The sequence below is a fragment of the Strix uralensis genome, chromosome 12 (genome assembly GCF_047716275.1).
Source record: "Strix uralensis isolate ZFMK-TIS-50842 chromosome 12, bStrUra1, whole genome shotgun sequence".
Lineage (NCBI taxonomy): Eukaryota > Metazoa > Chordata > Aves > Strigiformes > Strigidae > Strix > Strix uralensis.
In genome coordinates this window covers 1,604,605-1,616,931 of record NC_133983.1, presented here as the reverse complement: position 1 = coordinate 1,616,931, position 12,327 = coordinate 1,604,605, and the positions used below count along the sequence as shown (strand labels likewise).

At 58.5% G+C, this 12,327-nt stretch overlaps 1 protein-coding gene across 1 annotated transcript; it reads left to right on the top strand.

The window, feature by feature from the left end:
* Positions 1–1,721: 1,721 nt before the first annotated feature.
* Positions 1,722–9,599, top strand: CFAP263 (cilia and flagella associated protein 263). Its single transcript, XM_074881753.1, has 9 exons — positions 1,722–1,815; positions 2,264–2,390; positions 3,725–3,886; positions 4,907–5,062; positions 5,501–5,581; positions 6,125–6,280; positions 6,968–7,075; positions 7,590–7,745; positions 9,382–9,599. The coding sequence occupies exons 1-9, from the start codon at positions 1,751–1,753 to the stop codon at positions 9,442–9,444; spliced, it is 1,074 nt and encodes a 357-aa protein (XP_074737854.1). The 5' UTR covers positions 1,722–1,750; the 3' UTR covers positions 9,445–9,599.
* Positions 9,600–12,327: the final 2,728 nt, after the last annotated feature.

Sequence of the window (12,327 nt, the reverse complement as noted above, 5' to 3'; positions counted from 1 at the left end):
CCCCAGCCAACCCCCCATGGATGGGTTTGCACTGCAGACGCCTCCCTGGGGGCTCAGGGATCCCCTGGGACGCAGCACCTCAGGCAGGGGCCGGCTGGGGGGCACTGGGGTCACTGGGGGGCTGGCTCCCCCCATGCCCCCATGCTGGAGGCCTGCAGGACCCCCGGGACCCCCGCATGGGGGGGAAGCGGGGTCCGAGCTGCACGTGTGTGCGCATGTGTGTGACCTTGCATCAGCGTGTGCGCACACGTGTCCAGGTGTCTGTGCATACCTGTGCGTGTGCGTGTTCATGACACCGTGTCTGTCCGTACATGTGTTTGTGTCACTGTGCCCATGTCCCCACAGGCCCCCTGTCCCTGTGTCACCGTGTGCCCACATGTCCTGTGGCCCCTGTCCGTGTGTCCCTCCATTCCCCCTGTCTCCCCATGTCTTGTATTCCATGTCCCATGCCCTGTGTCCCACATCCACCCGTGTCCCCATGACCTCTGTCCCTGTGCCCCTGTATCCCCCATGCCCCCTGGCCCTGCGCGTCCCCATATCCTGTGTCCCATGTCGTGTGTCTGCCCATGTCCCTGTGTCCTGTGTCCCCCCCATGCCCCCTGTCCCTGTGTCCCTTACGCTCCCTGTCCCCCCATGTCCCCCCTGTGTCCCATGTCCCCTGGGCCCGTGTCCCCTATGTCCCATGTGTCCCTGGGCCCATGTCCCCCTGTGCCCATGTCCCCCATATCCCCTCATGTCCCATGTGTCCCTGGGTCCATGTCCCCCCCGTCCTCCCATGTCCCATGTCCCCCTGGGCCTGTGTCCCCCATACCCTGTGTCCCATGTTGCACGGCTGCTCATGTCCCTGTGTCCTGTGTCCCCCCCATGTCCCATGTCCCTGTGTCCCCTACACTCCATGTCCCCCCGTGTCCCATGTCCCCCTGGGCCTGTGTCCCCCATGTCCCCCCATGTCCCATGTCCCCCTGGGCCTGTGTCCCCCATGTCCCACCGTGTCTCATGTCCCCCTGGGCCTGTGTCCCCCATGTCCCCCCATGTCCCATGTCCCCCTGGGCCTGTGTCCCCCATGTCCCCCCGTGTCTCATGTCCCCCTGGGCCTGTGTCCCCCATGTCCCCCCATGTCCCCCCATGTTCCATGTCCCCCTGGGCCTGTGTCCCCCATGTCCCCCTGGGCCTGTGTCCCCCATGTCCCCCCATGTCCCATGTCCCCCGGGCCTTTGTCCCCCATGTCCCCCCGTGTCTCATGTCCCCCTGGGCCTGTGTCCCCCATGTCCCCCCATGTCCCCCCATGTTCCATGTCCCCCTGGGCCTGTGTCCCCCATGTCCCCGCATGTCCCCCATTTCCCATGTCCCCCCATATCCCATGTGTCCCTGTTCCCGTGTCACTGATGTCCCCCCGTGTCCCATGTGTCCCTGTGCCCGTGGCCCCCATATCCCCCGTGGCCCCCATATCCCCCATGCCCCATGTCCCCCATTTCCCATGTCCCCCCATGTCCCATGTGTCCCTGTGCCCGTGTCCCCCTGTGTCCCCCATTCCCCATGTCCCCCCATGTCCCATGTGTCCCTGTGCCCGTGTCCCCCATGTCCCCCCATGTCCCCCGCCTCCTGTCCCCATGTCCATATCTGCCCCTGTTCCATATCCCTCCGCGTATTGTGGCCCTCCCGGCCGCCGTAACCCTGCACCTGAGTTCCGTCCCCGCGTCCTGTATCCCTCCGCCTCCTGTGCCCCCCCCGCCGTTGCCAGGAGACGGCGATGGCGGATCGGGGCCTGGCGGCGCTGCCGCTGCCGCAGCTCCGGGCCAAGCTGCAGGAGGAGCGGTACCGGCTGCCGGGCGGGGAGCGGGGGCCGCGGGGCCCTGCTGGGGCTGCAGGGCCGGGGCTGGGGGCGCCGCTGGGCCTTACCCCCGCAGGGCCGGGCCGGGCCGCGTGTCCCCGGCTGCCCCCGCGCTGGGGGCGGCACCATCCCCAGAGGCGCCGGGGTCCGGCTGGGCCGGGGGTGCAGCCTCGCCGCGGGGGGGTGTGGGGCCGGGCACCCCGCTCCCCTGCCCCGGGGCCCCGGTGGCAGCCGGTGCCCGGGTTCTGGCGGCCGCTTCGGGTGCGGGCAGGAGTGGGCCTGGCCGGGGCCCCGGGCCCTGTTGGGGGTCTGCCGGCCTGGGACCCGCCTGGCCTGGCCGCGGTGCCCTGGGACCCGCCTGTTGGGCCTCGCCGCTCCCTGGCGCGGTGCTGAGCTTAGCCCGGGGCTCAGCCCGACCCACTCTCCTCGCAGCGACGCCAACACCCTGCTCCGAACTGAGGTGGAAATGTTTGAGAAATGGTGCCGTAAGATGGAGCCGTGCGGCCCCTCGCTCCAGCTGCTGCCCCAGCCGCACGATGCCCCGCCAGAGGTGATGCAGGTACGGCTTCAGGGCCGGGACGCTGCCTGCCCTTCCGCAGGGCCCAGCTTTGCAGGCGTGGCTGGCACCTTACTGCACAGAGCCATGAGCCTTCCTCCCTTCGCAGCTCCTCTGACCTCCTGAGCTCACTGCTCAGCTGGAGGCCAGCAGGCAAGCTCCCCAGTTTGAAATGTGAAGGAAGTCCCACAACAGCCCTCTGCACTTGGGCTTCACAGTGACGAGCCCTTAACCTAGACACCTGCTTGCAGAAAGGTGCTGCTCTCTGTAGGTGTAAGACAGTTTGGGCTGCCTAGCCCTTCCTGCACTCAGTGTAAAAGCCAGGTTGTCTTCTCATTCTCCTCCTTCAGCTGATGCTGTCTCTTCCCTGTGTGACAGCACCGTGTCCTCCTGAGCAGCGAGTGCCAGGGAGATCTGGAATGAGTTAACCCCCACACAGCATAATTTGAGGTAGAACTTAAACAAATAGGGCGCCTGGTGTCAAGAAAGCAGGAGACTTGCCCAGGGCCATGCCAGGTCTGATGCTCTTCTCACTCCTGGGGAAGTTCATGTGGGCTCAGACCTGCATCCACAACTGGATACCTCCGCTGAGGATGTGCTGCTCTCTTCCTTCTTGCAGGAGCAATGAACAGGCTTTTGGAGCAGATTTTTACCTCCTGGCCTGAACATTGCCTTTTCACCAGAGACACACTGAACAGAAGCTCTAGACCCTTTCTTTGCTCCTTTCAGCCAGCATCCTGCACTGGGTTTTAGCACCTGCCTGAGTCCAGAGTAGCTGCTTTGTCCCAGACGGAGCCCTTAGAAACTTTGCCTTTGGCCAGGTGAGCACTTGCCCTCTGCAAAGCAGTGCCTGCCTTGCTGTGTCCCCACGGCACCGGGAATTGCTCCCAAGTGGTGTCAGTTCTTCCGAGAGCATTACTCCAGCCTGCCCGTGGGGCAGTAAGCTCAACTCCTCAGGGCATCTGACCCAGGCAGTGGTAGGAGACCTCATCTGTCCCACACAACAATCAGCATCTTCCTTACGAAGAGGTGTTTTACCTGCCCCACGTGAAGCTGTCACTCTGGCTTTAACCTCTAGCCCTTGATTTGCCTGTTGAATTGAACTGAAAGTGCTGGTGTAGGAGGTTTTGTGGGTGGATGAGAGGACAGATGGGGTCAGCCCAGGTGTGGCCCTGAGTTACCTCTGCTCTGGAGAGGCTCCCTCGTCCTTGCTGTGAACTGGAATCCCTCTAATGTGACTGTTGAGGTTATTTTCTTTTTCAATACAGGGAAGTGCAGCAACAGTTGGACAGTGCCAGCTTTCTAATGGCATCTGTGTTGTTCCTTGGTTGTTGCAGATACGTGGCAGGTACAAATCCAAGTTGCATAGTGTGACAGACTGTATTGTAGGCCTGACAGTGGAGCAGAAATGTGAACTGGTTGAGCGGGAGCTGACTGAGGTGAAGGATGAGATTCAGCGGATGAAGGAGGACTCGGAGCAGACCTTGCAGAACCTTGAGGTATGGCTCTCTGGGACCCTTATCATCACCAAGGTGTCAAACAGTCTTGGTTCTTTTCACACCTCTTTCAATGTGCCATCCCTCAGGCAGTGAGACAGACTTGCTTGGTGAGGGCTGTTCATAGCAGAGCATTGCTGTGAGTGGTCCCGAGTTGAGAGTGGGAGCCAGAACTGTCCTCTCACCTCACTCCTTTCCTGAAGGCAAGTACACCAAAAGAGATCAGAGGTGCCCAGTCTCTAAAGATGGATCTTATTATGGCAGGAACTAATAATGATACAGGCAAGGTAAAGATTTTTAGAGAAGCTCAGATCTGCCGTGTGAGCTGAAGAGGTCAACACTCGAAAGAAAAATCTCCTTTTTGTCAGCTTCCTGAAGGTGTGCCCTTTGTGCCAGACCTATTTTTAATGCTAGCAGCTCCCAGAAGCTCCCTGATTTGGCTGGGCTCCATGCAGTCCTCTCTGGGACTTTCCACTGTCTCTGGGATTTCTTCAGAGCTCCAAGTCTCTGAAACTGAGTTCCTGCTGCTGTAAGACCATCTCTGCCTGCCCTGTGCTGGCTGCCAAGACCTCCTCCTAGCCAAGATGCTCAGGAGCTTTTGGGGAAGGAGAGACCTCTGCATTTGGTTCAGACCACCCATGCTGCCTGCAGCGTCCAGGAGAGGTGGAGCAGGCAGCCCTTCCCTCTTGTGTGGCCACAGGGCATCTGCAGTGAACAAAGGGTGGTAATTTGTCTTGTGTTGGCTTAGTCAGGCTAGCAATGTTTGTAGGTCAGGATGGAGTGACAGATGTTGAAGCTTAGGCATGCGAGAGATTTTTTTCCTGTTCTTTTTGAGTCAGTGAAGTAGCAGTGCTGTGTGAGCCAGCACCATGTACCCCGAGCTGCACAGGGTGAAACTCAGTGATCCCACAGGAGAAATGCTTGTGCCACCAGAGAGCATGCCTGGTCCTTTCTGGTGTTCTCTGTTCCCAAAGCTGTTGGAATGGGGGAAGTTAGCGCTGTTCTGTGACTTTATTTCTACAGGCAGTCATTGAAGAAGCAGATGTTTGGTGGGCGGATATTAAGAAAGCCATCAGTGACTTTGAGAAAGACATCATGAGCACCATGTCCAGCAAGAAAGGGAGTCTCACAGCTTCTGAGAAGGTGCTGAGATACCTGGAGGAGAAGAACCGCCAGAGGGTCAGTGCCGCATGGCAAATTTGGAGGCTGGTCTGTCATCTGACAAGGATGTTGGTTAGGGAAAATCCTAGTCCCTGCACTCCTGTGTGGCCTACATCATGTTTCCAGACTGTCTTAGCAGGTCTGTTTGCACAACCCTTGTCACACTTGGCAGTTGGGGACTAGCCCAGGCGCACACCAGGCTGCTGAGCTGCAGCACGGCTGTGAGCACAGGGGATGCAGGGCCCTTACGAGGCCTGGGAAAGCCCGTGGCCATGCCCCCACGTTCGGGGCAGGGTGGTGCTGAGCAGCATTTCTCGCTGGGCTCCTTTCTAAGCCAGCAGTGAAGACTGCAGTGTGGGTGAGATGAATGGGAACCACACCGTAAGGAGTGGGGTCTGGGTGCTCTTTCTCCTCGCAGGCTCTGCTGTCCCACTATAATCTGCTGTCTTTCTTTAGGATCTGCTGAGAGAGAAGTTGCTCTCAAAAAACTATTTGCTCAAGGATTACAAGAAGAAGCTGGAGCAGCAGCTCAGGCAGGTGCGTGTGGCGGTTGAGGAGAGGCAGGGACTCGATGGCCCCTTGAAGAATGAAAGGAGTACAGGCAGTGCAGATGCAGGGCCTGCTCTGTGCAGAGATGCGTGGCCCTCCTCCTCCTCCCCTTCCTCCATTGCTCCTGGCCTTGCTGCCTTTGTCAAAGGGCACTGTTGTGTGTCCAGGTTCAGATCTGGCACGTGTCTGCGTGCATGGGATGAGACCAGAAGTCTCACAGCATGGAAGCTGGCAGATGCCTTTGTGCCATTCATGCCCTGGAAAAGATGTATGGTGGCTCCTGCTCCCTGGGGACTGGCTGCTGCTGGCATGGCAGGAGGCTCGCCAGAGGGGACCTCTCTGCACTGCTTGGACACTTGAAGCTAGGACACAGAGCACAGGCTCAGTGGCACGCTGTGTCTTGCATTTCTCCCTGAGCCCCAGGTTTTCAGCCAGGCTGAAGACCCTGTTCTTTAGGTCTGCTTTCCCCACAGAGCAAAGCTCTGCAGCTGTGGTCAGCAACCTACAGCTCTGCTTCCTCGGGGTCTGCAGAAGGACCAGATGGGAGAGACACTCTGTGAGGTCCGAGTGCAGCAGCTGCAGGTTAGAAATGCCCAGTACCAGGAGAAGATCAAGGAGAAGAATGAGGAGCTGGTGCAGCTCAAACTGACCTCCCAGAAGACCGTCCAACTCCTCAACTTCTATAAAGTGAGTGAACCTCCCAGTGCCTCCGTTTTGCCTTTCTTCTGTTTCTGATGGTCACACACGAGCTGATTAACAGCTCTTGCATCCTTCCCTTTCTCAGTCAGAGGATGCTGAACACCTCTCTGCCTTCCCACTGACTTAGCAATTCAGCTGGGAGATTTGCCTCACACACCAAAAGCAGCGATGCCCTCATTCATGTTTGACTGCAGCCTGATGATGGGGTTCATGCTTCGCTTATTTTACACCCCAGGGGAAAAATTCCAGTAGGAAAGAGCTTTGGTGCTGCCTTGCACAGGAAAACACATTTTTTACATAACCTGTGACATTTGAAAAGATGTCATGAGCTGCAGCTGCTGCTCTGAGTCCCTGCTCTTACCAGTGAAAAGTGCTTCTGAGCTGGGTGTGTTTGCTTCTCTCTGATCAGCCGTTCTGTCTGGGTCAGCCCTGAGCCCCAGCTGCTGTGCGGGGGGCTGTGCTCTGGTGTGACACAAGGACAGAAGGAAGCAGTCACTGCGTGACCGGGGCATGACGCTGCCTTCTGCAGGGGACGAGCGGTGCCGCAGAGCTCCCTCGGGAACAGAGCTCCTCCACCGCCAGCTGGGACCAGGCTGGAGGAGTAGAGGGGTGGCTTTGCAGGTGGCTGGGAGCTGCCGCTGCTCCTGCTGATGCTGTCCTGCTTTCGTGTTCCAGAGGAAGCTGCAGGACGCCATGGAAACGTCCACGTCTCTGCTGAAAGACATCTCCCAGAGGAAAGAGCTGCTGAAGAAAATTCAAAGAGAAGCTGCTCTGGTGGAGGAGGTAAGAGAGCGATTTGGGAGGCCCTGAGACTTCACTTGGGAGGACTCTTTTGAGGTACTATTTGTGGTATGTTGGATACCATCTGAGGCCCAGCAGTGAGCTGGACACCTGTGTGCCTTTCTGGGTCTGAGCAGGTCCTGGGGCTTCTGCTGCTGCCAGAATAGGTCATGTTTTGGCCCTGGCTCCACAGGGACCTACCACTGGCTTCTTGAAATTCTGTTTCCTTGAACTTTTCATCAGCAGTATCCTCCTCAGGGAGAAGTGGCACTGCTGTCACACCAGTCTGGCGACACATAGCCGTGTGGGGACACCACAGCTTTGGGAATCAGCTTTGACAGGCTTCCTAGCAGTGCTGCCTGGCAGGGATGGAGGCACCGGTGGATGCATCCCACTGCTCCCCCCCAGTGCTGGGGGTTTAATTTAACCTGCCTGCCTCCTTCCCTGGAGGACTGGCCACCAGCTGACAGACATTTCCTTGGGATCCCCCTGCCCTCTGTCCTTATTCCTCCGACAGCAACGAGCCGAAGCTGAAAGTGTGAATCGGCAGCTGCGGAAGAAGCTCTCGGAGTACAGTGTCCCCCCCGTGCTGAGTTACGTTCGGAAGAAGATGGCAGTTACTGACCTCGAGAACAGCATCAAGGTTTGGCAGAGGAAGGTGGCAGTTGCTGAGGTGAGCAAGCCGGGCGAGAGTCCTCACGCAGCCCTTTCACCCGAGCCCTGAGGCTCTTCCTGCTCACCGAGCAGCGATCGCTCCCTACCCCGAGGACAGAGGCTGACTTTTAATGACACAGGTCAGAGGGGAAGCCCAGGCAAGGACACAGCTTGTAATTGGACAGGAAGCACCATCCGACTGTGGCTGTGCTGAAACCTGTCACGTGTGTAAGGGGAAGGGGATGTGTGGCAGCCCCATACGTTTCCGACTACATATGTGACCTGCCTCAGCCTTTTCCAGCGCCCCTGATGGCTCCCCAGTGTTTGTAGCCCTCTTTGATGATCTCAAACATTTGTTACTTGCTTGTATCTTGACTCCTCCCTGATAAGGAGAGGCAGGCCAAGATCCAAACGGGAGTGTGTGGCAAAATTGCAAGAATTTCTCACAGGTGATTAGTGACAGAACAAGAGGGAACAGCTTTAAACTGCAACAGGGGAGGTTCAGACTGGACATGAGGAAAAAATGTTTCCCAGAAAGAGTGGTCAGAGAGTGGAATAGGCTGCCCAGGGAGGGGGTGGAGTCCCCATCCCTGGGTGTGTTTAAGGGTTGTTTGGATGAGCTGTTGGGGGATGTGGGGTAGGGGAGAACTTTGTAGAGTCGGGCTGAGGGTTGGACTCGATGGTCCCAAGGGGCTTTTCCAACCTGAATGATTCTGTGATTCTAATATCTTTGACTCTTCTCCTACCCCAACTCCTGCAGCCTGGGAGGAGATGGAGAGATAAAACAGAGGAGCATAGTCAAAGCCTGGAGGTAGCAGGAGATGTCTGTATCCCTGTGCCGTGTGCACAGCAGTGTGGGGAGGGAAGTGGGTGCGTTGGGTGGGACAGAGAGTGTGGTGCTGTACCTTGACACCCTGCTCGTCCTCGAGTGGCGATGGGCTTAGCTGTGGCTGGGATGGGGAAGGCTCTGAGCTTGTGCTTGTCCAGCACTTAACCCCCCAGCACCCCAGTCTGCAGTGGACGGGGCTTATGTAGTCCAGTCTTTCTCCCAGGCCAGAACTGTGTGGATTTGGGCTTGACCCATCAGCACCAGTGCTTTGAGATCAGCTACCGCGGAGCTGGTGGCAGCCTCCTGCAGGCCTGTCTTTGCACAAGCAGATCCCTTCTCACCCAGCTGCTCCCCTGACCAGCAGACCCAGGCTCTGGCTTGCATGCTGTCTGTGCAGCGTTGCCCAGAGTCCTGCCAGCCTCTGGGAGCTGGAGAGCAGCGAGGGCTCAAGGGGCTAAAGAAGGAACCTATAGCTGTCCTTGGGATAAGACTGAGGCTATAAACCTGTTTTCTTTGCTGGCCCCTCTGTGGCAGGGCATGTCCAACACTCCTGCTACCATGCAAGGTACTGTAGGTTTCTATACAGTGCTGTTGTGTGGGGTCTGCAGGTTTCCTGTGGCATTCAGGGGAGAAACCAGAGCTGGTGTAGACCTGCAGGAGCTCTCAGTGTGCCACAGCGAGCACTGAGCTCAGCTGGGAGCAGGGCAGGATGAAGGGGCAAGCAATACAGCAGCTCAGGCCAGGCTAGATTCCAGCCTTGCAGCTTCTCCACAACATATCGCTGCTGTCTGACCATATTAAGGCCTTCTCCTTTCTCCTCTTGCAGATGACCTTGCAAAGCTATCGCAGAGCATGGAACCAGGTCAAGATGTCTGGTAACCGGCACTAGGCTTGTGTGATGCTGCAAGGCAGGCAGTGGAAGCTGCAGAAGGAGCCAACCCTGTGGGGAAGTTTGCTGTCAAGTGGGTAAATGTAGCACCCTGCAAGCTGCAGTGAAATGAAACCACTTCTGTGTGAAGTGATAAAGAAACCCTTGTCTCTGCTCTGAGGCTGTCTCCTTGGTCTGTCCCAGCATGTGCTGGCTTCCACCAGGCTCTGCTGCCTGGCCCCTCCGCAGGCCCTGCTAGGTCAGCGCCTCCCTCCATCACCATGAGCAGTTATTCTCGGGTGATCAAACCCAACATGTTCACAGGAACTGTCCTTTCTCTCTGGGCAAGCCCTGGTGATCACTTAATGCAGGAGGAACCAGAGGGGATTCCCTGGGAGACGTGGGAGTTCAACATCTCCGAGTGTGCCCTGACAGTAGAAAAGAACGGAGCAGTGTGAGCATATAGGGCAAATCATTTCAACATGGCATACACGAACCAAACAGGCTTTCTGATCACAAAAGGGCACTTCATTTACCTAAAGAAACGGAACAGCAAGAAGGGAGCAGCTGCCCCTTTCCCAAGCACCTAGGGCAAGTGTAAGTGTCACTTGGAGATGGGAAGCGTTTTCCCGCTGAAGGAGTTATAAATCATCTCAGATGGCCCAGCCTCAGGTGAGTTCAGGTCTATCTTTCCCTTCTTGGGGTTGAAACCAACTTCCTGAAATATCCCAACTGCTGGTCTGGAAGCCTCCTCCCAGTCTTTGGGAGCAGCCTACAGGTCCGCTCGCACCCTGACTAGGGTGGGGAATGCAGGAGGCCCTGTCCTCTCGGTGCTGGCCAAGACCCAGTCGCTGCAGTAGGACACTGGGGTGTACAGGAGCGGTCCGTAGCATCTCATGCTGCCCTCACTGAGAATGCCTGTCAGGACTCATTTCTCAGTTCCTCTAATCAGGCACGTGATGGGGTTGCCAGCATCACCCTTTTGAGAGATGAAAAAGGCAGGGTTGTGCCTCAGCAGTGCCCTCCCGCCATCATTCCTGGTGGCTGTGGACTTCACCAGGGTGAGAGGAGGGCAGGTCACCACAGTTCGGTCCCGTATCACTGGCCACCAGGTGCCACTGGTCCAGGGGGCTGGGTGATGTCCCTGTGTGCCCCCGATGGAGTGACCGGCATCGCTCCCTGTGGCTGCCCATGCCTGGTCCTTCGGTACGTTCCACAGGGAGCCCCTCTGGGTTTTGCCTCCCGAGCATCTCTGACCCCGGCCATGTTAAAGGCCTTTGGAGGCCCCGGCAGCAGGAGAGGTCCAGGGAGCAGGAGCAGCGCCCGCAGGGCTGCAGGGAGACAGTCCCCCCGCAGCGCGTGCAGAGATGGCTGTCACATGTTCAGACAGTCTCCCACGCCTGCTATTTGCAAGCTGTGCAGAAGGGATCTTTTCCTGTAAGGACTGAGCGGGAGAAGCCCAACAAGTGTTTTGGCTGCTTTCCCAGCCTGGAGTCGGAGATGAGCAGAATGGGGAGGAGGCAGTTTGCTTAAACGTCTGCCCGCTCTGGGTTGGCGCGCTGTCCCTTACCAAACAGCCTGCCACTTCGTCGGTGTCCCCGTGGCTGCAGCAGGCGGTTGCAGCAATCTTTTTCAGCGGGCAGGGACCCACCATGGAGAGCATCTTCAGGAAGTCACTGCAGCACTTTCCGCTGCCTGGCCGAGGGACCACTGTGAGCCTGTGGCTCTGGGCACCCTCTGGCCTTCAAAAAGTGGGGATGGGTGACCAGTGGGTTCTGGTTTCTCCCGGGACAAGCCCTGTTCCCCTTCCTCCTGTTGGGGATGTTGGCAGGAGGGAGCAGGAAGGCGGCTCTCTACCCTGCCAGAGGGACCTCTTTGCTGCAGGAGCCAGGGGTTACCTGGGGTGGGATGGATGCAGCCTGAGACCCAGCAATTTGTGAGGTCTGAGGCAGAGAGGCTCCCACGGGGGAAGCAGATGGGCTGAAGGACGCCGCTGAACGCCCGCGGGGCGGCTGTCCTGAGCAGAGGGACGTTGTTGTAGAGCATCTCCTTGTCAGAGTCCTCATTGGAGATGACAGAGCTGATCAAATACTGGGGCTGGTCCTTCCAGCGCTTCTTCATGGCGCTGAGCCCAACCTGCTGCCTGCAGGGAGTTCACAGAGGGGTCTGGGTGCAAGGAGAAGTCTGAGGCAAACTCTGCCTGCCCCTGCTCTGACTGAAGGATGCTTGCCCAGCTGCTGGGCAGCAACAAGATCCTCCGGAGCACTGGGGGTGGTGTAATTCCCTGCTGATTCCCAGACCTTGCCTGGGGCGACTCAGGGCCCTTCACAGGGTACAGACCTGCTCTGCAGGCTGGATGTGGCGCTGAGGATCCAGTGCTCTTTCAGGATGGAGATGAAGGCCAGGAGGTTGCTCTGCGCGTCCTGCAGTGCCACCACCCCCAGGGACTGGTCCGGGGCTGCAAACTCCTTCCCTGATCTCGGGGGGGGGACAGGCTGACCTGGGCCCCGCAGGCTGCAGGGAAACAGGGGGCACGTCGCTGGGTGCGCTGGGCCCTAGACTCTCCTGCCGCCCCCCTCACCCCTCTGATGCCCCTTGCCGCGGCCGTGCTGAGCTTCGACGTTGCCTGGGACTGCCACCAGCATCGCCCAGGCTCGCTCACCCGCGGGGCTGTGCCGGTGGCACGGTGTGCAGCACATGAGGGTTAGACCATGCCACTGCTCTCACCTGACGCTGGGGTGGCACAGAGAGACAGCGGCATGAGGCTTTACGCTGCCCCAGCTGGGCCGAGAGCTGTGCCGGGGAGCCAGGGCCTCCCTTCTCTGCCTGCCTGCGGGCAGAGAGGGAGATGGGGTGCTGGGTGCCAGCTGGCAGCGGGCCCGCAGGGGCTTGGCGTGCCCGTGC

Excerpts from the sequence above, each read along its gene's own strand:
- CFAP263 (XM_074881753.1), top strand. The coding sequence starts at position 1,751 with ATGGCGGATCGGGGCCTGGCGGCGCTGCCGCTGCCGCAGCTCCGGGCC. Across the intron at positions 5,063-5,500 it reads AGGAGAAGAACCGCCAGAGG|GATCTGCTGAGAGAGAAGTT; the intron begins GTCAGTGCCGCA and ends GTCTTTCTTTAG. Across the intron at positions 6,281-6,967 it reads AACTCCTCAACTTCTATAAA|AGGAAGCTGCAGGACGCCAT; the intron begins GTGAGTGAACCT and ends TTCGTGTTCCAG.